General features: G+C 45.2%; 1 protein-coding gene across 1 annotated transcript in view; it reads left to right on the top strand.

Moving 5' to 3' along the window:
* Window positions 1–24686, top strand: part of LOC311149106 (single-stranded DNA-binding protein 3-like) — a gene marked incomplete at its 3' end in the record, with an annotated part of 49413 nt that extends 24727 nt beyond the window's left edge. The window contains exons 3-5 of the mRNA XM_084186214.1: window positions 6417–6478; window positions 19124–19208; window positions 24609–24686. Coding sequence (XP_084042340.1) covers window positions 6417–6478; window positions 19124–19208; window positions 24609–24686 — 225 coding nt within the window. The remainder of the gene's footprint in view (window positions 1–6416; window positions 6479–19123; window positions 19209–24608) is intronic.
* Window positions 24687–24965: the final 279 nt, after the last annotated feature.

The following is a 24965-nucleotide window of genomic DNA, read 5'->3' as shown; positions in this document are numbered from 1 at the left end:
GATAAGAGCGTCTGTTAAATTACTAAAATGTAAATGTAATGTTTGAGTGGGGAGGGGAAAACTAGCTGTTGTTGGCAGAGGTTTGGAACGCTTTCTTATTGGTCTATTAACTACACTGAACAAAAATATGAACGCAACATGCAACAATGTCAAAGATTTTACTGAGTTACAGTTCATAAAAGGAAATCCGTCAATTGAAATAAATTCATTAGGCCCTAATGTATTGATATCACATGACTGGGAATACAGCTATGCATCTGTTGGTCACAGATACCTTTTATAAAAAGGTAGGGGCGTGAATCAGAAAACCAGTCGGTATATAGTGTGGCCACCATTTGCCTCATGCAGCGCGAGACATGTCCTTCGTATAAAGTTGATCAGGCTGTTGATTGTGGCCTGTGCAAAGTTGCTGGATATTGGCGGAACTGGAACACGCTGTCATACATGTCGATCCAGAGCATCCCAAACATGCTCAATGGGTGACATGTTTGAGTATGCAGGCCATGGAAGAACTGGGACATTTTCAGCTTCCAGGAATTGTGTACAGATCCTTGCGATATGGGGCCATGCATTATCATGCTGAAACATGAGGTGATGGCAGCAGATGAATGGCAATCAATGGGCCTCAGGATCTCGGCACGGTATCTCTGTGCAGTCAAATTGCCATCGATAAAATGCAATAGTGTTTGTTGGCCATAGCTTATGCATTTTTACTTATGCCTGTCCATACCATAACCCCACCACCACCATGGGGGTCTCTGTCCACAACGTTGACATCTGCAAACTGCTCGCCCGTCTGCCCGGTACAGTTGAAACTGGGATTCATCCGTGAAGAGCACACTTCTCCAGTGTTCCAGTGGCCATCGAAGGTGAGAATTTGCCCACTGAAGTCAGTTACGATGCTGAACTGCAGTCAGGTCAAGACCCTTATGAGGACGACGAGCACGCAGATGAGCTTCCCTGAGACGGTTTCTGACTGTGTGCAGAAATTATTTGGTTGTGCAAACCCACAGTTTCATGAGCTGTCTGGGTGGCTGGTCTCAGATGATCCCGCAGGTGAAGAAGCCGGATGTGAAGGTTCTGGGCTGGCATGGTTACACGTGGTCTGCGGTTGTGAGGCTGGTTGGACGTACTGGCAAATTCTCTAAAACGACGGTGGCTTATGGTAGAGAAATGAACATTGAATTCTCTGGCAACAGCTCTGGTGGACATTCCTGCAGTCAGCATGCCAATTTCACGCTCCCTCAACTTGAGACACCTGTGAAATTGTTGTGTGTGTGTGACGACTTCACATTTTAGAGTGCCCTTTTATTGTCACCAGCACAAGGTGCGTCTGTGTAATGATCATGCTGTTTAATCAGCTTCTTGATATGCCACACCTGTCAGGTGGATGGATTATCTTGGCAAAGGATAAATGCCTACTAACAGGGATGTTAACAAATGTGTGTACAAAATCTGAGAGAAATAAGCTTTTTGTGCGTATGTAAAATGTATTTCATCTCATAATACATGGAATCCTCACCAATCGACACACTATATACCCCAGGGTTTTTGAAATTTGGGCAAATTTAGTTAAGTATTCAGATCCTTTGCTATGAGACTCAAAATTGAGCTCAGGTGCATCCTGTTTCCATTTATCATCCTTGAGACGTTTCTACAACTTGATTGGACATTATTTGGAAGGGCACACACTTGACAGTGTATGTCGCAGTTGACAGTGCATGTCAGAGCAAAAACCAAGCCATGAGGTCGAAGGAATTGTCCGTAGAGCTCCGAGACAGGATTGTGTCAAGGCACAGATCTGGGGAAGGATACCAAAAAATGTCTACAGCATTGAAGGTCCCCAAGAACACAATGGCCTCCATCATACTTGAAATGGAAGACGCTTGGAACCTCCAAGACTCTTCCTAGAGCTGGCCGCCCGGCCAAACTGAGCAATTGGGGGAGAAGGGTCTTGGTCAGGGAGGTGACCAAGAACCCAATGGTCACTGACAGAGCTCCAGAGTTCCTCTGTGGAGATGGGAGAACCTTCCAGAAGGACAACCATCTCTGCAGCACTCCACCAATCAGGCCTTTATGGTGGAGTGGCCAGGCGGAAGCCACTCCTCAGTAAAAGGCACATGACAGCCCACTTGGAATTTACCAAAAGGCACCTAAAGGACTCTGACCATGAGAAACAAGATTCTCTGGTCTGATGAAACCAAGATTGAACTCTTTGGCCTGAATGCCAAGTGTCACGTCTGGAGAAACCCTGGCACCATCCCTACGTTGAAGCATGGTGGTGGCAGCATCATGCTGTGGTGATGTTTTTCAGCGGCAGGAACTGGGGGACTAGTCAGGATCAAGGCAAAGATGAACGGAGCAAAGTACAGATTGATCCTTGATGAAAACCTGCTCCAAAGCACTCAGGACCTGACTGGGGTGAAGGTTCACCTTCCAACAGAACAACGTCCCTAGGCACACAGCCAAGACAATGTAAGAGTGGCTTCGGGACAAGTCTCTGAATGTCCTTGAGTGGCCGAGCCTGAGCATGGACTTGAACCCAATCGAACATCTCTGGAGAGACCTGACAATAGCTGTGCAGCGTCGCTCCCCATCCAACCTGACAGAGCTTAAGAGGATCTGCAGAGAAGAATGGGAGAAACTCCCCAAATACAGGTGTGCCAAGCTTGTAGCATCATACCCAAGAAGGTGCTTCAACAAAGTACTGAGTAAAGGGTCTGAGTACTTATGTAAATGTGAAGCCACTCTTGCAATTTCCAAAAACCTGTTTTTCCTTTTGTCATTATGGGGTATTTTGTGTAGATTGATGAGGGGGGGAAAAAACCCAGAATGTAATCAATTTTAGAATAAGGCTGTAATGTAACAAAATGTGGAATAAGTCAAGAGGTGGGGGGTGTCCGAAGTCAGCTTGCAGGCGCCCGGCCCGCCACAAGGAGTCGCTAGAGCGCGATGGGACAAGGAAATCCCGGCCGGCCAAACCCTCCCCTAACCCAGACGACGCTGGCCCAATTGTGCGCTGCCTTATGGGTCTCCCGGTCACGGCCGGCTGTGACACAGCCTGGGATCGAACCTGGTGCTGTAGTGACGCCTCAAGCACTGCGATGCAGTGCCTTAGACCGCTGCGCCACTCGGGAAGCCCGTCGTTACAGCCTTATTCTATTTTTCTCATCAATCTACACACAATACCCCATAATGACAAAGCGAAAGTTTTTTAAAGAAAAAAACCAAGTACCTTATTTGCATAAGTATTCAGACCTTTTGCTATGAGACTTGAAACGTAACAAAGTGGAAAAAGTCGTGGTCTGAATACTTTCCGTGTATGTGTGTAAACCACAGGAAAATGAAGTTTTTGACTGCACTGGGTTTTTGGTTGCAGTTGAATGTGGAACTGACAGGATTTTAACTACATTGCAGATATGAAACAAAAATACAATAATATCAGTCAGATATCACATTCCCAGTTTATGCTGTCCTCTGTAGCTCAGCTGGTAGAGCACGGCGCTTGTAACGCCAAGGTAGTGGGTTCGATCCCCGGGACCACCCATACACAAAAATAATAATAATATGCACGCATGACTGTAAGTCGCTTTGGATAAAAGCGTCTGCTAAATGGCATATTATATTATTATGCTACAAAACCAACTTCATAAGAGGTTTTAAAAATACGTTCTATTTGACTCAACGTTCCATGACGTACACTAAAGCATTGTTGACAGAGTATATTGATGCAGTTCAATGCATGATTTTGGTAGCCCCAAAATATATTGCTATCAGGTTGTAAATCACAGCTGGCCTGGTATATTGTTTGCAGTTTCAATTACTCAATATTTTTGACTGTAATTAAGGCTGGGAATGTCAATACAATCAAACTAGCAAGGGCAATGATCACAAGTCCATCATAACGTGGCTAATATGCTACTGTATCTATTTATGTAGCAAGCTAAAAAATGTTAGCTAGATAGCTAGCTGCTAGAAGGACATCATGTCATTGGAGGAGTGGGTGAGTGACTGACTTTCCCCCCGTATTGTTTGTCGGTGGCTACACATCTAGAGATGCACGTGTCATTTGTTAGCTAGCAAGAAATGTGAATCTCTTTGCTAGCTAGCTAGTTAGCTAGCTATGCTGAACGACTGTTATCCAGTTAGCATATCTCTTGCGTTCGCAATTTCACTCTGGCTAGCTATCTACTCCAATTTCAACTAATTTTGATTGGCTGGGCCTGGCTCCCCAGTGGGTGGGCCTATGCCCTCCCAGGCCCACCCATGGCTGCCCCCTGCCCAGTCATGAGAAATCCATAAATTAGGGCCTAATGAATTTATTTCAATTGACTGATTTCCTTAAATGAACTGTAACTCAGTAAAATCGTTGAAATTGTTGCATGTCACATTTATATTTTTGTTCAGTATACCTGAAAAAGTTTGAGAGGGTTTATCTAATGTTTCTTCATTAGATTTTAGCTCCACTTGCTCTGGCTAGCATTAGTTGTTGATCTTGTTTTTGTTGATGTGTATATAGCGAAATATAGCCTACCTTCTTATGGTTGTTTGATCAATAGGATTGTAAAGGTCTCAAATGAAAGAGGACTCCTGTGGTACTTAGCTACATGTTTGCAGAAATCCATTCAAGTTTATTTTGTGGCTTTTGCTAAATGCGTTCTAATGATCTAAAGTCGCGCTGTTGCAACTGCCTATAAACACACAGTCCAGTTCAAAGTGAGTGATGGCAGGCCCTTGTGGCAAATGGCTTGTTTGCATATACAGTAGGCCTACTGAACCTCTGATTGGCTATGGAGCACCGGTTTGCGTAGACTCCGGTCCTGACGAGACAGATGTTTTTATTCGGTTTTATTTCCTGCAGTGTCTAATAATTGTCCAAACGCACGGCCACTTTCCCAATATATATTGCTATAGAATTTTCACAAATGCATTAGTAAACGTCATTCCCAAACATTATACGAATTTATGAAAATGACCATATCTAAGTGCTCGCGTGTCAAAAAAATGTAAACTAAAAATGTGTTCCTGGGGGTGTATATGAACAGATTTTAATGTTGCTAGAATGCTGTCAGTTCCACTTTAAGTAGCAGGGCTGAAGTGAGGCTTGCTGATAGCAGAACCCTCCTGGGTGAATCTCCTCCCTGAGATGGAGTGTTAATGGTGTGCTGCTGGATAGGGGTTAAGTTATGGGTCACAGGCAATGGGAGGGAGACGCCGCTCCTCACACAGTCCATGTCCATGAGGCGTGCGTGCGGAGGCCAGGGTCGAGGTAATTTGCTTGTACTGTAGTTGTCTTGAATGTATGAAATCTCATACACAGTATAATGCAGAGATGCTGATCAGTGATGTTTTCAAACCATTATTTCCTGGTTTTCTGGTACTCTCTGCTTGCCCTTCATAGGCTATGATTGAAGAGTAAGTACACTATTCAAAATAAAATGCTTTTATAACCCATCCTGTTAACATTACTCCCAACAGTTCTACAGTCAGCCACATCACTCCAATTCAATTACTACATTAATATAGGCCTGTCAGTCTCAGGACCTCTCCAAAGCATGTTCATCCCATTCCAGCCCTCCTCCTCTCCTGCCTCCCTCCCTGAGCAGATAAGGAAATTCAGTCCCCACAGGTATGCTGAAGCAAAACACACCTGCTCAGTGCACCTAATGAGAGCTATCGCCTGGCCTCTCCTACTGCCTCTGCCTCTCAATTAACCCCCCGTCCGCCCCCTGCACACAGCCCTGTCCCCCGGGAACACAGTCAGTCCCCACAGCCCGCTCACCTGCACAGCAGAACACCTCTTAAACAGCCTCTACTGGCCCACACACAACTCCACCAGCCGTGGGGTTTATAGGAGAGGATCCACCTACAATATAGTGGAGATCACAAGCCATATGCCTTCCAACTACAGTGCATTGCAGGTAGCCTCGATTACATGCCTCGTTTCAAGGCTCACTTGGCCCAAGTTTCATTAACTTCATTAACCTGGTCAAGTCACAAAGTCAGAAAAACCCTGGGTCCTACTTATAAGATGAGAAGCGGAAAAACCTTGGCACGCAAGGGAGGTTACGTACAGTACCTGCAATATACTGAAGCTCACACAGCGGCCACAGACAGTGATAGTAGGAGTTAGCAGCTAGGGCTGAGTGTGGTAGCTAGCTATCTCTGGGTTGATGTTATCTCGGTGGCCAGATATGGGGAGTAGGTGTATGAAGCGTGAGGAGCTGCTCCTAAGATGGTTTTTAGTGTCAGATCCACACTCTCTGCACTCCATTCTCACTGCATGTCTGTCTGAAGGGAGAAGTGGAGTGAGACGTGGTGTGTATGCAATATGGATGCAAATGCGGTGGAGTCTAACTCTCTCTCACTCTTTGTCTCTCTCTCTCTCCACTCTATCTCTTCCTCCTCTCTTCCAGATCCGATGGGAGAAAAATATTACACTGGGGGAGCCCCCTGGATTCCTACACTCATGGTGGTGGTACGTGCACTGTCTATGTACATTTACACTTGAGTCATTTAGCAGACGTTCTAATCCAGAGCGATTTACAAAGATGCCTATTTAACACCACACACTGTAAACACACACTCTCAGCTGCAATTCATTCACGACTTGAAAGCACACATGATGACATGAAAGAATGTGTAGGAGTGAGGAGGTCATTTCTGAGCAACGCTAAGTGCAAAGTCTTCTGATGTCAGTGCTGTGTGTGTGTGTGTGTGTGTGTGTGTGTGTGTGTGTGTGTGTGTGTGTATGCACTGTACTCTCTTCACTGGATGATGAACTTAACTTGTCCTGATAATAAAATGGAACCCAATTCAAATAAATTCCCTTTACCTCAAATTGGAGCATAGTCAGTATTACTTTAAAAGTGAAGTTATGCTTACTACATATTTGTACCTGTTATACTGTAAATAGCCATTATGGTCTCTATCCATGATATTCGTAGAACCAGCTTGTGCTGTATTTGTTTTAGCGGACCTGTCAGACGTATTAATGCCAGAAAAAAGACTTCAGTGTATTTGCTATCTGGAAGCAGTCTGCCTCTGGACTGACAGGCTGACACGTATTTCACTCTGTCTCACTGGATGAGAAGGAAACGCACATGCCTGGGTTCCCCTCCAGTTGACAGAGGGAGAGATGGAGAGACTGAGAGAGATCGAAGGAAAGAGAGAGAGGGAGTGAGTTCACAGTCAGCCTTTGTTTGTCCTGCGCTGCTCATCCTGAAAAGCCCCTCTACCCTCAATCTCTGAACAGGGTTCTTTCAGCTGCATTCTTCTCCCTGAATCGCCAACATGCTTTAATTGTGAATCGTGTTTACACAGCTCATAATGGCCCTTAAGAGAGCCTGTGCTCCCTCCGTCTGACAGATTTCAGACAGATTGACATACACAAACATACCGTTTTTAGACAGTTTACTTTGATGTTGCCTAACCCTCGAGAGAAGTTGTAAAGTCTCAAGGTTTGTTGATGTGCTGAGACATGGTTTGAGGGAGCCCTGTGTGTGTGTGAGTGGTTGGAGAGTAGGCAGGTTATTAGCTGAGCAGGGCCCCAGTGTGGGGTGACCCAGTGGAGGGTTCCCAGCTAGCAAATTTGGTTCCTTGGAAGATGTGGGAACATATGTTTTTGGGTTTCACATTGGTTGTGGTAACGAAGCCATACACTTTCTGACTGTTTAAAAACGTTCAGTTAACAAGAGCTGAAATTAAATATCCTAGAAATCGTCCATACGCATGAAAAGCGTATTTCTCTCAAATGTTGTGCACAAATTTGTTTACATCCCTTTTAGTGAGCATTTTTCCTTTGCCAAGATAATCCATCCACCTGACAGGTGTGGCATATCAAGAAGCTGATTAAAGAACATGATCATTACCCAGGTGCACCTTGTGCAAGGGTCAATAAAAGGCCACTCTAAAATGTGTAGTTTTGTCACACAACACAATGCCACAGATGTCTCAAGTTTTGAGGGAGTGTGTAATTGGAATTCTGACTGCAGGAATGTCCACCAGAGCTGTTGCCAGATCATTTAATGTTAAATTCTCCACCATAAGAGAATTTATTGCGATGTGTTGCGCTGCATGAGGAAAATTGTGGTCACACCAGATACTGACTGGTTTTCTGATCCACGCCCCTACCTATTTTTTAAGGTATCTATGACCAACAGATTCATATCTGTATTCTCAGTAATGTGAAATTTATAGATTAGGGCCTAATTTATTTATTTCAATTGACTGATTTCCTTATAGGAACTTGAACTCAGTAAAATCTTTGAAATTGTTTTATGTTGCATAATTTTTTTTTGTTCAGTGTATATTTATACGTTACAAAAGTTTCATTGTGATTTTTATGGAACGTTTTCATAACATCCTCTGAACAATTTGACCATGACTTTAAATAGAACCACGAGGAAACCTGTAGGAAATGTTATGCTGAAGTACTGAAATTCCCACAGAAGTGAGTGGCGCAGTGGTCTAAGCCACTAGAGATCCTGGTTCGAATCCAGGCTCGGTCGTAGCCGGCCGCGACCGGGAGACCCATGGGGCGGCGCACAATTGGCCCAGCGTCATCCAGGATAGGGGAGGGAATGGCCGGCAGGGATGTAGCTCAGTTGGTAGAGAATGGCGTTTGCAACGCCAGGGTTGTGGGTTCGATTCCCACGGGGGGCCACATTGTTTCTTAACGTTCTCTGAACTATTTGAGAACATTACCAATGTCAAATGAGTTGTAGAACGTTCCTAGAACATTACCAACATTTAAATTAAATGTAACCTTGTTTTAACTTTTAGCAAACGTTCTGTAAAAGTAATGAAATACCAAGAAAATCATGTATTTTTGTCAAGTGCCTTAAATGTGCTGAGAATGTTCCAAAGGCAAGCAATTATCCTGCACCATTCCCAGAAAGTTGTGGGAAGGTTGTATGCAAAATAACCATAGGACAACCACGTTCTAAGAAACATATGGTTCTCAGAACATTATGTGCTAGCTGGGTTGTCTGTCTGGGGCTGCAGCACTGGATGGGGAGGCTCACTGGACCCCTCCCCCTTCACCAGGACCCCTCCCCTTTCACCAACCACCTCCCCCAAACAAAGGGTCCAGATGGTAAAGGAAAGCCAACCCCTCCCCCTCTGCTCCCCCTCCCTCAACCTTTGTCTGGAGGCCTGTCCTTTGTTTGCAGAAGAGACCCCTAACGGATTAACTCCTTGCATTCCAGTCTCCTTTGTGTTAAATAGCCAAATCCCCCACCCTGGGTTTTCTTCCCTGATTCTGTCTCAAGCAGTTTCCTGTTGGGCCGTGCGGGCCTGAATGGGCTGTGGGGGGGGGGCTACAGGTTGCGGTGGGTTGGAGGTGGGGGTCAGTCATCCACATCTGTTGTTATGGACGCAGGGATAAAGCCAGGGCTCCGAGAGGGGTGCAGGTGTTGATCGTTTCATTTGCCCTCTTCATTTGTCGACCAAATCGATTGTTTTAACCCGTTTTCACTGGACATCCACGCTGTTACCCACTCAGAACCTCACCACAATACTATGTACACGGATCATCCCTCAAATTGCTTCCAGATCAGGTATGGGCAACTTCGATGGGGGTTGGGGCCACAAAAAAATCTAAACTCATGAGGGGCTGCAGTGACTTGCGGGTCTGCATACCCACATCCATAACCACACATTCAGAAAGTATTCAGACCCCTTGACTTTTTCAACATTGTTACGTTACAGCCTTATTTTAAAATTTATTAAATAAATGTTCCCCTCATCAATCTACACACAATACCCCATAATAACAAAGCAAAAACAGATTTTTATAAATCTTTGCTAATGGTTAAAAAATAAACTGAAATACCTTACTTATGTAAGTATTCAGACCCATTGCTATGAGACTCGAAATTGAGCTCAGGTGCATCCTGTTTCCATTGATCACCCTTGATGTTTCTACAACTTGATTGGAGTCCACCTGTGGTAAATTCAATTGATTGGACATGATTTGGAAAGGCACACACCTGTGTGTGTGTTTTGTGTTGTGTGTGAGGTCCCACAGTTGACAGTGCATGTCAGAGCAAAAACCAAGCAATGAGGTCGAAGGAATTGTCCTAGAGCTCCGAGACAGGATTGTGTCGAGGAACAGATCTGGGGAAGGGTACCAAAACATTTCTGCAGTATTGACGGTCCCCAAGAACACAGTGGCCTCCATCACTTTTAAATGGAAGAAGTTTGGGACCCCCAAGACTCTTCCTAGAGCTGGCCGCCCAGCCAAACTGATAAATCGGGGGAGAAGGGCCTTGGTCAGGGAGGTGACCAAGAACCCGATGGTCACTCTGACAGAGCTCCAGAGTTCCTCTGTGGAGATGGGAGAACCTTCCAGAAAGACAACCATCTCTGCAGCACTCCACCAATCAGGCCTTTATGGTAGAGAGACAGAAGCGACTCCTCAGTAAAAGGCACATGACAGCCCGCTTGGAGTTTGCCAAAAGGAACCTAAAGGACTCTCAGACCATGAGAAACAAGATTCTCTGGTCTGATGAAACCAAGATTGAACTCTTTGGCCTGAATGCCAAGCGTAACTTCTGGAGGAAACCTGGCACCATCCCTACGGTGAAGCATGGTGGTGGCAGCATCATGCTGTGGGGATGTTTTTCAGCGGCAGGGACTCGGAGACTAGTCAGGATCGAGGCAAAGATGAACGGAGCAAAGTACAGAGAGATCCTTGATGAAAAGCTGCTCCAGAGCATTCAGGACGTCAGACTGGGGTGAAGGTTCACCTTCCAATAGGACAAACACCCAAAGCACACAGCCAAGACAACGCAGGAGTGGCTTCAGGACAAGTTTCTGAATGTCCTTGAGTGGCCCAGCCAGAGCCCGGACTTGAACCTGATCGAACATCTCTGGAGAGACCTGAAAATCGCTGTGCAGCGGCGCTCCCCATCGAACCTGACAGAGAGAAGAATGGGAGAAACTCCCCAAATACAGGTGTGCCAAGCTTGTAGCGTCATACCCAAGAAGACTTGGCTGTAATTGCTGCCAAAGGTGCTTCAACAAAGTACTGAGTAAAGGGTTTCAGTGACGTGTACAAAGCCGATCAGATTGCGTCTCTCTCTTCCTACTCCCCGCCTACAAGCAGCAACTCAAGAGAGCCACCAACACAGAGAATATTGAGGTGCTGGACAGAGGAGGCAGACTCGATGCTGCAGGATTGTTTTGAGAATACTGATTGGAACATGTTCAAAGATTCACCCAGGACTCATCCATCAACATTGGGGAATATACATCGTCAGTCACAGGCCTCATTAGGAAAAGTGTTGATGTTGTACCCACAATAACAATCCGGACATACCCCAACCAAAAACCCTGGATGAACGTAGATATCCGTACAATGCTGAAAGCCCGTACTGCAGCATTCAATGTCAGCAGAACAAACCTAGATGACACGGTGGTGCGCGACTCATTCAAGGCAAGCAGGTACGAGCTCCACAAATCCATTAGGGATGCTAAAATACAATACAGACAAAGTCAAATCCAGCTGTGCGTTGCCCACCGACGCCTCCCTGCCAGACGTGCTTAACACATTCTATGCTTCCTTCAAGGCAGACAATACCAAGCCATCCAGGAAGACTCTCGCTTCTCCGGACCACCAGGTGCTTTCGCACAGAGGGTGACATGAGTAAAACTCTCAAAAGCGGGAATAATCACAAAGCCGCCGGCCCAGATGGCATCCCTGGCCGCGTCCTCTGAGTGGGTGCTAACCAGATGGCGGGTGTCTTCTCAGACATCTTCATCTTGTCCCCATCCCAGTCTGTAGTCCCCACCTGCTGTAAGGAGACCGCCATTGTCCCAGTGCCCGAAAAAACAAGGTGACATGCCAAAATGACTATCGTCCCCGTCGCTCTCACTTTTGTCATGAAGTGCTCTTTGTGGCACCTGACCACACTACTGAACAGTGGTCCAGGTGTGACAAAACTAGGGCCTGTAGGACCTGCCTTGTTGATAGTGTTGTTAAAAAGGCCAAGCAGCGCTTTATTATGGACAGACTTCTCCCCATCTTAGCTACTGTTGTATCAACATATTGTGACCATGACAGTTTACAATCCAGGGTACTCCAAGCAGTTTAGTCACCTCAACTTGCTCAATTTCCATATTATTTATTACAAGATTTAGTTGAGGTTTAGGGTTTAGTGAATGATTTGTACCAAATACAATGTATATATATTTTTTTTATGTAGGACTAACTTATTCCTTTCCACCCATTCTGAAACTAACTGCAGCTCTTTAAGTGTTGCAGTGATTTCACTCGCTGTAGTAGCTGACGTGTATAGTGTTGAGTCATCCGCATACATGGACTTTACTCAAAGCCAGTGGCATGTCATTAATAAATATTTTAAAAAGTAAGGGGCCTAGACAGCCGCCCTGGGGAATTCCATATTCTACCTGGATTATGTTGGAGAGGCTTCCATTAAAGAACACCCTCTGTGTTCTGTTAGACAGGTAACTCTTTATCCACAATGTAGCAGTGTAAATCCATAACACATGTTTTTCCATCAGCAGACTATGATTGATAATGCCTAAAGCTGCACTAGTCTAACAAAACAGCTCCCCCAATATTGTTATCATCAATTTCTCTCAGCCATTCTTCAGTCATTTGTGTAAGTGCCGTGCTTGTTGAATGGCCTTCCCTATAAGCGTGCTGAAAGTCAATTTGCGTAAAGTAAAATAGCATTGTATCTGGGCAAACACAATTATTTCCAAACCTTTACTAAGGGTTGGTAACAGGCTGATTGGTCGGCTATTTGAGCCAGTAAAGGGGGCTTTACTGTTCTTGGGTTGTGGAATTACTTTTGCTTCCCTCCAGGCCTGAGGGCACAAACTTTCTAATAGGCTTAGATTGAAGATATGACAAATAGGCGTGGCATTATCTTCCGCTATTATCCTCAGTCATTTTCCATCCAAGTTGTCAGACCCCGGTTGCTTGTCATTGTTGATAGAAAACCATTTCTTCCTCTTCCACACTCACTTTACGGAATTCAAAATTACAATGCTTGTCTTTCATAATTTGATCAGTTATACTTGGATGTCAGCGTTTGCTAATCTTGCCAATGAACAAAATCATTAAAATAATTGCCAATATCAGTGGGTTTTATGATGAATGAGCCATCTGATTCAATGAATGATGGAGCTGAGTTTGCCTTTTTGGCCAAAATTTCATTTAAGGTGCTTTTTACTATCATTCTTTATTATTTATGTTTGTTTCATAGTATAGTTTCTTATTTTTATTCAGTTTAGTCACATGATTTCTCAGTTTGCTGTACGTTTGCCAATCAGTTGTGCAGCCAGTCATATATTCTCCATTCCTTTTGCCTCATCCCTCTCCCATAACATTTTTCAATTCCTCATCAGTCCACAGTGATTTAACAGTTTTTACAGTAATTTTCTTAATGGGTGCAGTGCATGCTTATTAGTAACTGGAATAAGCAATTTCATAAATGTGTCAAGTGCAGTGTCTGGTTGCTCCTCATTACACACCACAGACCAACAAATATTATTTACATCAACAACATAGGAATCACTACAAAACTTATTGTATGACCTCTTATACACTATATTAGAGCCAGTCTTTGGAACTGTGATTTTCCTAGATATGGCTACAATATTGTGATCACTACATCTGATGGATTTAGATACTGCTTTAAAGCAAATTTTGTAGAGATGTGATCAATACATGTTGATTATTTCATTCCTGTGGTGGTTGTAACTACCCTGGTAGGTTGACTGATAACCTGAACCAGGTTGCAGGTGCTGGTTACAGTTTTGAAGCTTTTTCTTGAGTGGGCAGCTTGATGAAGCCAATCGATATTTAAATCACCCAGAAAATATACACCTCTGTTGATATCACATACATTATCAAGCATTTCACACATTATCCAGATACTGACTGTTAGCACTTGGTGGTCTATAGCAGCTTCCCACAAGAATGGGCTTTAGGCTTTGTGGTCCTCTGTAGCTCAATTGGTAGAGCATGGCGCTTGTAAAGCCAGGGTAGTGGGTTCGATCCCCGGGACCACCCATACGTACAAATGTATGCACACATGACTAAGTCGCTTTGGATAAAAGCGTCTGCTAAATGGCATATTTAGGTGAGGCAGATTAACCTGTAGCCATATTACTTCAACAGTATTTAACATGAGATCCTCTCAAAGCTTTACAGGAATGTGGTTCTGAATACAAATAGCAACACCTCCACCATTGGTATTTCTGTATTTTCTGTAGATGTTATAACCATGTATTGCTACCAATATCATCAAAGGTATTTTTCTAAGTGAGTTTCAGAGATATTCAGAATATGAATGTCATCTGTTACTAGCAAATGATTGATTTCATGAACCTTGTTTCTTAAGCTACATAAATTCACGTGGGCTGTTTTTAGCACTTTTCTGGGATGCTTGATTGTTTTCATTGCTTTACTGGGAAGCTTAGAATTAGACATGCTCATGTTATTTATGTTAGTGCAGGGTGAGCTGCACACAGTGGACTTCCGACTAGGGCATACCGCCTCAGTGCTAACAGTATAACTCTTGTTCATAGGCACATGATTACTGCATACAATAGCTGTAGGATCAGCAGAGGCATTCAGGGCAGTTAGAGGGACATAAATTAGGTTACTTACATTGTGTCCACCAACGCCCATGAGATAATGTACATTTGCTGAAGCATAATGACAACTCAGCGACTTAATGGTAGGGATTAACAGGGCCAGATATTATGGGGTGTTTATTGGTGTCAAGCAGAGACTCAATCAGTTCTTTAAAATCCATCTTCAGCTGTTCTGAGCTGCCCTTCATAATGTCATTGAATCCCACATTAACTATGATAGACACAATTTCCTGATGCAGGTTTAAAATGTTTGGGAGCAGCTTATTGGTGTCCTGTACTCGTTCTCCTGGATAGCACAAAATTTTTACTCCAGGGACTGAGAAATGTATCACCATTGAACGGCCCAATACAGCGGCCCGAGAAGGGGATGGAGAAATACGCTCATTCCTACCCCTCACATAATTCGTGGAACCTTTCACGGGCCCACGAGGAGCTAGATAACGTACGCCCGCAGCTCACGGCGATAGGTTCAGACCTCCACCAGCTGGCAAAGCCCCGTCAGATCCAGAGAGAGGGAAAAGAGCCGAACTCTATGACGAAGCAGCTGTTGGAGTCCGCACAGCTGTCGCAGACACGGGCAGTTCCACCGATGAAGGCGCAGGTAGATCAGGCACCAGGGCGGCGAAGCTATTCATGTCGATCTGCTCCGGACCTCTCGCAGACCCTCTAGTACGTTTAGCAGCGTGCCGCTGCCTTCGGTTTATACAACTTGTGACATGGGACCAGCGCTGATTGGAACAATCCTCTTGCTGTTCTCCGTCTACTCCACTACAAGATGGAGGAGGAGGAGAAGCAGATGATGACTTCCTTGGCAGGCAAGTTCCAGGTAGCATATACCATTTGAATAGGGACAGATGACAAGGAATGCATTTCCCCATAAATTCGCGCAGAATTGAAATTTGCTTGCAAAGGATAGCCACCTGATTCCTGTAATCGTCCGCAAGCAAACAATTGCCGCATTGGAACTCCGGATAGTCAATATTGTCCCAGACGAGCGTAATAAAGACAGCTTCTACATCGCTGGAAATGTTTAACTATTCCAGGCGAAGTGGGCTCCATTGCAACCTAACTGGCTGGCTAGCTAGCTGGCTAGTTGGTAAACATCCAGTCCAAAGCAGCAGGTTTTAACACTTATGTACAAAACAAAACTTTGGAAAAAATAGGCCCAAACAACAGGTAGAGGCGCAGGTGTCATGACAACAACCTCTCCCTCAACGTCAGCAAAACATAGGAGTTGATTGTTGACTTCAGGAAGCAGAGTAGGGAATTCTACAGCCATTTACTTTGAAACTTGTATTGTTTGTTGTTACATTGTTGTGAAGGAACCTGCAAGTAAGCGTTTCATTGGACGATGTATACCATGTGTGTCCCGTACATACGACTAATAAAACTTGTAACTTGAAATTCTAACTCTCAACAGTAAGTTGAAGCCCTGACTGAGTTCCAAAATAATAATAATACATACTTTTATGGGGTGGGTGGGGGGTTAGGGGAGGGATTGATCCGGGGTCCGCCTGTTGCCCATCGCTGCACTAGATCATCTGGCCTGAGCATTGAGCCTCCCCCATGTTAGATAAATAAAGGAGGAATATGTTATTCTATTTTATCTCATCTTTTAACAATATGCACACAACATAAAGTACCTTTTTTTTTCTCGCTTTCTTTACCCCTTGTCAGATGTTGAATTTATTAGCAAAGTCCGATGGGAGTGTTCCCGTTGAATTATAGAACAGCTGATTTACATGGTGTGCTGTTTTAAGAGCTACAGAGTGCCTGTTTCTCTTGTTGCCTCACAATGCAAGCATTGGTACCAGGAGAATAGCAAACTTCAGTGGGGTAATAAACACTCTGAAAGGTTTTGTTTTCTTCTGCCTTTCTTCTTTGATTGCAGCATTTTGTCCCATTAAGAGCAGCTCAGGCTGATAAGAGTAGTAGCAGCCATAGTAAACCTGGCTTCCCCTCCTCTCTTCTCCTTAGCATGGCTTTTCTGTTGCCTGACAGGAACTCACCCCAGCCTAGAGTGTGTGGATTAATGCCCAGGCCCCTTCAACCACGTGTCTCTGTTTACTTTGCCCATTATGGCGGAAGGCACATTGTTACCTCCAGGTATTGTCAGACTACAGTTAATTGCAATAATTATCATGATGGCATTTAATTGTTGTAATTGTCTTGTGGATGCTAATCCGTCGTTCGGGACACAAAGAAGTGGAAAGTGTGTGTGTCCTGTTTATGCTGCCAGTCCACATTCCCACATTGTTTCGACTGGCATTTAATTTGGAAATGGCAGAATTTGCATGCCCTCTAAACTGGACTCTGAATCTCACACCCAGATTAATCTTAGGGATTCCACACAGCCAAGTTAATTTATTTAAAGGAGTCTGAGAGAGTGCATCCACAGTATGAAAATCTTCCGTTGACAAAAATAAACTGCTGGGCTTCTCAACCTGTAGCTAGCTAGTCTTAACTAGTCGTAGTGTACCTTTTTAGCCATGCTCCAGTGTTGCATGAGCAGTCCCACCCAGACATGATCTACTTAAGCAATAAGGCCCGAGGGGGTGTGGTATATGGCCAATATACCACAGCTAAGGGCTGTTCTTAGGTACGACGCAACGTGGTATATTGGCCATATACCACAAGGTGCCTTATTGCTATTATAAACTGGTTACCAATGTAATTAGAGCAGTACAAATAAATGTTTTGTCATATACGATCTGATATACCATGGCTGTCAGCCAATCAGCATTCAGGGCTCAAACCACCCAGTTTATAATTTACTATTTGAAACTTTGGAGGGTGTCAGGTTATGATTACCCTGCTCCCCAGTCCACATTCCCTGTTTGCACCTAGTTGTGGCTTTTCAGTAACAAACTCTAACGTGCGTCTTATTTCATATCCCAGAGAGCTGATTGGATTTGAGATGGTCCCGCTGTCTCCCTCCGGCAGGCAGGCACGGCTCTGACAAAGCTGCAATCTCTTTAACGGCAGCTGATAGATATGATGATGCAGCCTGGCTTTATTGTCAAGTGACTGAAGGGCAGGCTTCATGACCCCCTCAATACACACACACACACGCCTCTGTTCTCGATATCTCTCTCTCTCTCTCTCTCTCTCCTCTCTGTTTCTCTGTGCTGTGCATCAGCCTGTCCAGCTGACCCAGACAGTGCACACCTAAGAGCAAAGGCCAGGGGCTTTTCTTCAGCAGATGTGCTTTGTTATTATATAAAACAGGGTAGTTGTATCTTCACTATACCTTACTTTGCTTACACAGTAATAAGACAGTACATGCAAATGTACCTTCCATGTGCAGTAAATTAATATGTTTAGCATCACTCCATATGAATTGTAACAAAATATCTTACACACAGTTATGGGTGATCAGCTAATATTTTCTGCTCAATTTTGCAGTCATATCAAGTGCTCGGCGTTTCACACGTTAGAAGCATGGTTTCGACTGCCTCAGCAGAAAGCATGCATATCGTGGAATATTAGTCTTTGAATGGTTAGGTTAAAGCGTAACATTTCTCTTGAGCCCCAGTCAGATTAGTAGCTTTTATGTGCTATCCATTAAATCAATATCTTAGGTGAAAGAACAATTTAATGTGGACCAGTTAAACAGGTGCTTAATTAAGTAATTAAGAGTGCATTTGGATTGGAACCTGGTGCCCCCTGCAGCCCGTAAGGGCTGGATTTGACTTCATTAACAAATATCATGCCTAATAGATCATTAGCCTGCAGCTCTGGCCAAGCAGAACGAGAGCTATGTGAGATGGTTCGATTAGATGACCTCACTTTTCTGACGCAAGTGCTGGACTAGAATTGTTATTTTGAAAGTTATAACTGCAGCTTGATCAAGTTTCACTTCATCATTACATATACATTTTAGTCATTTAGCAGACGCTCTTATCCAGAGCGACTTACAGTTAGTGAGTGCATACATCATTCTTTTTTTATATATTTTTAATATTTTTATTTTTTCCTGGCCCCCCGTGGGAATTGAACCCACAACCCTGGCGTTGCAAACGCCATGCTCAACAAACTGAGCTACATCCCTGCCGGCCATTCCCTCCCCTATCCTGGACGACGCTGGGCCAATTGTGCGCCGCCCCATGGGTCTCCCAGTCACGGCCGGCTACGACAGAGCCTGGATTCGAACCAGGATCTCTAGTGGCACAGCTAGCACTGCAATACAGTGCCTTAGACCACTGCGCCACTCGGGAGACCAAGTGTGGACCATAGATGTGGTCTCCATGGATAGATGGTATTTTAGCGTTACGGTTCACACATACACATATACATATACATTCAGTATGTGTCCTATGAGGGAATCAAACCCACAACCACAAAATGTTGCCAGCACCATGCTCTAACCAACTGTCATGTGAACCATCCCCGACTGTTGTTAGTATTAACTGAAACTATCTGCATGTTTGCTGTACTCTGACGTCTATGTCCAACCATGTTCTCTGTCTCTCTCCTCCTCTCCCCACAGTGTATTCTGGGATCTGTACTGCGCTGCTCCGGACCGGAGGGAGACATGCGAACATTCCAGCGAGGCCAAGGCTTTCCACGATTATGTGAGTCAACCTGTCACTGGTGTTGTCAGTGGCACGGGTGGCTGTCGTCACGTGTGTGTGTGTGTGTGTGCTATCTGCTATCTACGTTCATTTCTCAATATCGAATTAATACGTTTGCATACATGATTGTTTTGGTCACGATTTGAATGTATTTTTATTTGGTCTCTGTAGTGTCTCTTACTGCAATAGATTCTATCCTCCTAGGCTCAGTGAAACAGTGTCCTGGCTACCTCCCTCACTTCCTCCCTGTGACCCCTTAGAGCTTTACCTAAACTGTCGGCTGAAGGTGAAATGTCAGGTCGCTGCAAGGCTGTTATTGGCCTTCTCATGTTTTCAATAAAGGTCGGAGCAAATAAAGCAGCTGGGTGAGCTGTTGGCCTGGATTAAGTGTAATGCTGGGGCCGATGGATGGGGGCCGATTGGGGGTGGCCTGGGGGTCATGGGCTTGCCCTCCCTGACCCTCTCATCTGTAGAAGAGCTGGAGCTTCCACTGCCGCTAGCATTGATGTGCTGCCTGAACATGTGTGGAGGGCCTCAGAGTGGCCAGCTCACAAAAGGAGGCTCTTTGTTGACACAGCCCTTGGACTGCAAATGACCATGTTAATGAGCCCACTAATTGTGACCTCTAGCTCATTGGCAGGACCTGAATGATTGAAGGTTAAGCTGCAGTCCTCTCAGACTTCATCTGCCTCACTCGAGGCAAATCAGTTTTATTTGTTATCACCGCTATACCTTAGCATGTAATTATCATTTTCTGGTGTTTTGGCTATGCTAAATAGTGGTATTACATACATACCCTTTAATACATTTAAAGTAAGGATTATGCAGCTAATAGGATATATTGGTCAGACTGTATTACTGCTAGCTTATCATTCACCTGGGCAGTTAGGGAAGGAGCTCTGAAACTGGAAATGGATTATGATGGTTCTATTCCTGCACTGGACATTTAATTTAGCCGGTTTCTCAGTTCTGTGCAGTTCCTCACTCCCATGTAGTCTGACAAGTATGAACAGACCAGACCTCGTCAGAACAGACTCATTTGTTGTGAGTGTGTATTACACCAGCATAAGATTAATTACATGGTTAATTAAACCCCATGGTTAATTAAAGCTGACAAGTGTCCCCAATTAATCTATATGCCTAATCATTCCCAACACCTAGCCTATCTCCCGAGGTAGCTAGCTACCTGGGTGTCTCAACCGTCAGCTCCCCTGCATGCTAACTCTGACCACCCACTAACTGGGTTGGTAGCAGGACTGGTGGTTAGGATGCCTTAGAAAAGAGTACTTACACACATCTAAATGTGACGTAGGCACTGAACAAATAAATAAAGCAATGTCAGCTCACAAGCTTTTAGTGATGTGCGCACACACAACGTTTCTCATCCGACATGGTCTTCATTTGGCACCTAACCCACACGAGCCACACACCTAAAGACACACATGTCCTTGAGACTAACTCCCTCCGCTCCATTGTCCAGATGTGGGGCTCCAGTCCAAGGTCCTCTGAGGGGGTCTGTCCTACCCAGTGGTCAACCCAGGGTGGTCAATCAGTGTGGACGCTGTGGGGCTTTGGGGAATGCCACTGGGGCTTAGATGTCCTGCTCTTTTGTTCAAGGATTAATGTCCAGTTTCCCTTGACCTCTGACCTGGCTGAAGTTTAAAGGGTCAGAGTGTATCCGTCCGTCCGGCGACCTCCAGATTGATGGACTGAGAGGGCTCTGTGTGTGTGTGAAAGGAGTACATCAATATCACTGGTCATCAATATCATTTGACTGGAAATGATTGTAATTCAAGATGTATATTTCTTTTTTTGTATATTACCCCCATTTTTCTCCACAATTTCATGATATCCAATTGCAATCCAATTACGATCTTGTCTCATCGCTGCAACTCTCCAACGGGCTTATAAGAGGCGACGGTCGAGTCATGGGTCCTCCGAAACATGACCCGCCTAACCGCACTTCTTAACACCCGCCCGCTTAACCAGGAACCCAGCCCACCAATGTGTCGGAGGAAACACTGTTCAACTGATGACCGAAGTCAGCCTGCAGGGGCCCAGCCCGCCACAAGGAGTCGCTAGCGCGTGATGAGCCAAATAAAGCGCCCCCAGCCAAACCCTCCCCTAACCCGGACGACGCTGGGCCAATTGTGCGCCACCCTTTGGGACTCTCGGTCATAGCCGGTTATGACACAGCCTGGGATTGAACTCGGTCTGTAGTGACACCTAAGGCTCTGCAATGCAGTGCCTTAGACCGCTGCACCACTCGGGGGGGCCCCAAGATGTATATTTCTATTGGATAGATTGAGCAGGTTATTGAGAAGGTTGGACTGTATGAAAATGCATAACCCTGAAACGTTTCAATAAGTTTCTCTATAGTCAAATCTTCCCCATCCCTCAGTCATGTTCATTTCCATAACTCTGTCTGTGTTGCTGGTGAACCTGGTCTGTCTGTGTGTATTGGGGTTATGGACAGACAGACACAGGGCTAATGTTGTGTGAAGAACCTTATCTGGGGCAGTGACGCGGCTGTGGCGTGGGGACCGGGGTGTGGGGTGGAGGCGTGAATCCCCTGGGTCGCTGCGCTGCGGCCTGTCTCTGTCTGATTAACTCCAGCCCCTCCGATCCCTCTGGACCAGCAACCTGATCAAGTCGCTATCGTGGCCCGGCTGATAACAGCCCTATTCCCCCGCCGTGTCTCCCAGGACAAAAACAACACGACTCCAGTAAGTCACTTTTACAGGAAAAACAGAAGACCTTCTCTCTTGTGTTAGACTGGATATGTATGGGTCCACACGTTTAGATGCCATCTCTGACTGACTGGTTCAGTGTCAGGGTATTGTTGAGGAGTGGGGATGTTGTCCAAAGACATGATGGTGGCCCTGGCTGGGTTAGAAGGAATCCACCATGACCCAAATTATCTCCTGGTTCGGTCGCCAGGGGCCAGGGAGGAAGACTTTGTAGGCCCTCCAGTTTGGAGAAGATAATGGAATATAATGTGCTAATCCTGAAATTTGAGGGATGGTTCATGGCTAATCCCTGGATTTTGGTGGGATTGTGACTCTGGCTGGGCTCCCGGAACTGGAGGACTCTTCACCTCTGGATGGGAGAACCAACGTGGTACAAACCTGCACACACACACACCACACTGTTATACTGAACATGGAAGTGAAACACAGCCTTAGTAGGTTTGTTTAAGTGGTTCACTCATGTTTACTTACTGAGAGAAAATCCACACTCATAAATCGTTCCTACTTGAATTTGGATGTTCCTCAAAAGAGGAGTGGTTTGTGGAGGAAATGTTTTTTTATTAAGATAATGAGACATCTTTTGGTAATTCAGACTGAAAGATGAAAGTAATAGAGGCATAAATGATGAAGAAAGTCAGAAACACATGACACACAAACAAACCAACACGCTAGCAGGAAATTAAAATGCTGGCAGCCCCCGTCGTTACAGACTTTGTTCTTTGCACAAGCTAGAGGTCATGACCCCACACATCTGTGGTTCTTGCTACTGTGACATCAGCGCCTTCGGAGTGTCACTGATTTAGTGACAGTAGTGCGTCATTCAAAAAGCAATGACTTAGTGCTCCTCTCTGGATAAAGCTCCATGCTTGTCTATATGATTTGTGGATTGACTGATCATTCAGACCGCTATGATGGAGACTCCTGTCAATGGAGGTGGGGAACCTTTCAATGGAAGTAAAGGCAGATGATCAAGTCAATTTCTTGTTTTGTTTCTGATAATTATCAATATATTATGAGAAAGTAGCAACTGCTTATCATTGGGACCTGAACTCTCCAAGTTTTCATTTTAAGCATTGATTTGGCCTCTCCCTGAGCTGTTGAGTTGTGACCAGAACTCCTCAGCCACACAAAGAACTCCAGACCTCTCCTCTGTCTGCAGTGAGCCTCAAAACAGGCCCTCTTGCATCAGGTAGTAATGACATTCATGATATTGGTCTGTGTGACAGGATTTTCTATTGTAAGATGTCACTTTGACAGCTGCGCTGACTTGAATACCTAAGTGTGATAACCTCTTGTCAGAGGAATAGAGGCAAGGAATACAGTAGAGGATGGTATAATGTAAGGATTTGCCTGGGTGTCAGGGCAGGCAAATGGCGTGGGATGTGTCTCGAATGACACTCGTCTATTCCCTTTTATGGTTCGGTCAGAAGTGCACTTGATAGGGAATAGGGTGTCATTTGAGATGTAGCCAAGCTGTGGCAGACTGGAGTCTCCAGCAGGACTGAAACAGGTGGCCGGGGGGGGGGGGGATCGCTTCTCTGTAAACAACAACCATTGAGAGGCCACCCTTTTCTCTCATCTACAACAGGTGCTCACTTTCCCATTTCAGTTCAATAAACCATTCTCTTTGCCTCTGTATTCCCTCCGTCTCACCTTCTGTCCTTAAAACAAAATTTCTCTCTCATCCTACGCCTTTCTCTTGCCTCGATTTCTCTTAGGTGTGGTGCACGGTCCCCTTTTCACTCTGCTAACACACCCCTCCACTCCTCGTCTCTGCCCCCTCCTTATTCCTCCCCCTCTCGTCTCCCTCCCTCTCTCTGTGGAGATTGATTGGGTAATCTGGCTCGCTCGGGGGGAGGAGAGAAGCAGAATGACGACATGGGGGGGGGGGGGGGGGGGGGGTGAGAGACATATCTTATTCATACATATTCCCCTGCATTATGGTGATATGTACACACTGTAACGGCATGCCGTCTCTCTCTCGTCATCTCTCTCTCTCTCTCTCTCTCTCTCGTCATCTCTCTGGCAGGTTCCTTCTCCTCATCTCTTTCTGTCCTCTGTTTTCCCTAGCTATCAAACAGTTTGTCTCTTGGCTGTGGGCTGACACCCGTGAATGTGCAGGGTTGTCTTTCTACTCTGTGTTTACTGTTGTCTCTCTTCTCTCTGCCTGGAATGAAAGGGCCAGTCCACTTCTCATGTCTCTGTATGCATCTGTGTAGACGTTTCCTAGCTGAACCTCAGAATTAACGGTTGTGCCCCCGAGCTGTGTGGTCGACTGTAGGTCTGGGAGTGACAGAATTCTGGATTGCTTTTGTTTCTATCATTTGCAGGATAATTGCTGGGCAACACTTAACCATGTGGTTGGTTGGTGGTATTTCATCTCAATAGTTCTAGGAATGAGAGGTGCTAAAGGAGGTTTTCACTCTGCAGATAACATATTTGAATGCATACCACACAATTACTTATTTGGGTCATTGTCAGCTGGGTCTCAATAGTCCTCTAAGAAGCTGCACAGATTCATTCCTAAATGATTGGTGTCCCATTTTGGAGGAGTTTAGTAGTGTTACTCAAACTGTCTATGGGCATGCTGTTGAGAAATTGTCTAGTAGAGAAATTGTGTTGAGTTTCTGGTGTGGTGTTGATTCTATAGCAGGAAGCTCCATCAGTGCCCTGTGAGGAGGAAGGGGAGTGGAGGGCACAGATTGGCGAGGGACAGGGTTGCCCCTGAGTCAGAGACGTGTGTGTGTAGCCGTGCCATCCTGTCTGGAGCATCCCAGTCACAACTCCACTCCTCTCCTCCTGGCACTGTTTGATCTACAGTTACACAATGCTTTGAAGTCCAGGGGCTGGCCACACTCCAACCACGTCCACACACACCATTGTGAAAAAATACCCTGCCTGCAGAAATTGGCATTAATTCCTGCCATTACACAAATAATGCTGCTGCGTCTGCTTTTGGGAAGCCTAACATTTCCGTAGGCAACGTTCCGCCACAGGCCTCCTGTTA

Source organism: Coregonus lavaretus (assembly GCF_964263955.1).
Source record: "Coregonus lavaretus genome assembly, chromosome: 21".
Lineage (NCBI taxonomy): Eukaryota > Metazoa > Chordata > Actinopteri > Salmoniformes > Salmonidae > Coregonus > Coregonus lavaretus.
The sequence above is the reverse complement of the archived record's forward strand: the minus strand, read 5'-3'. Positions and strand labels throughout refer to the sequence as shown.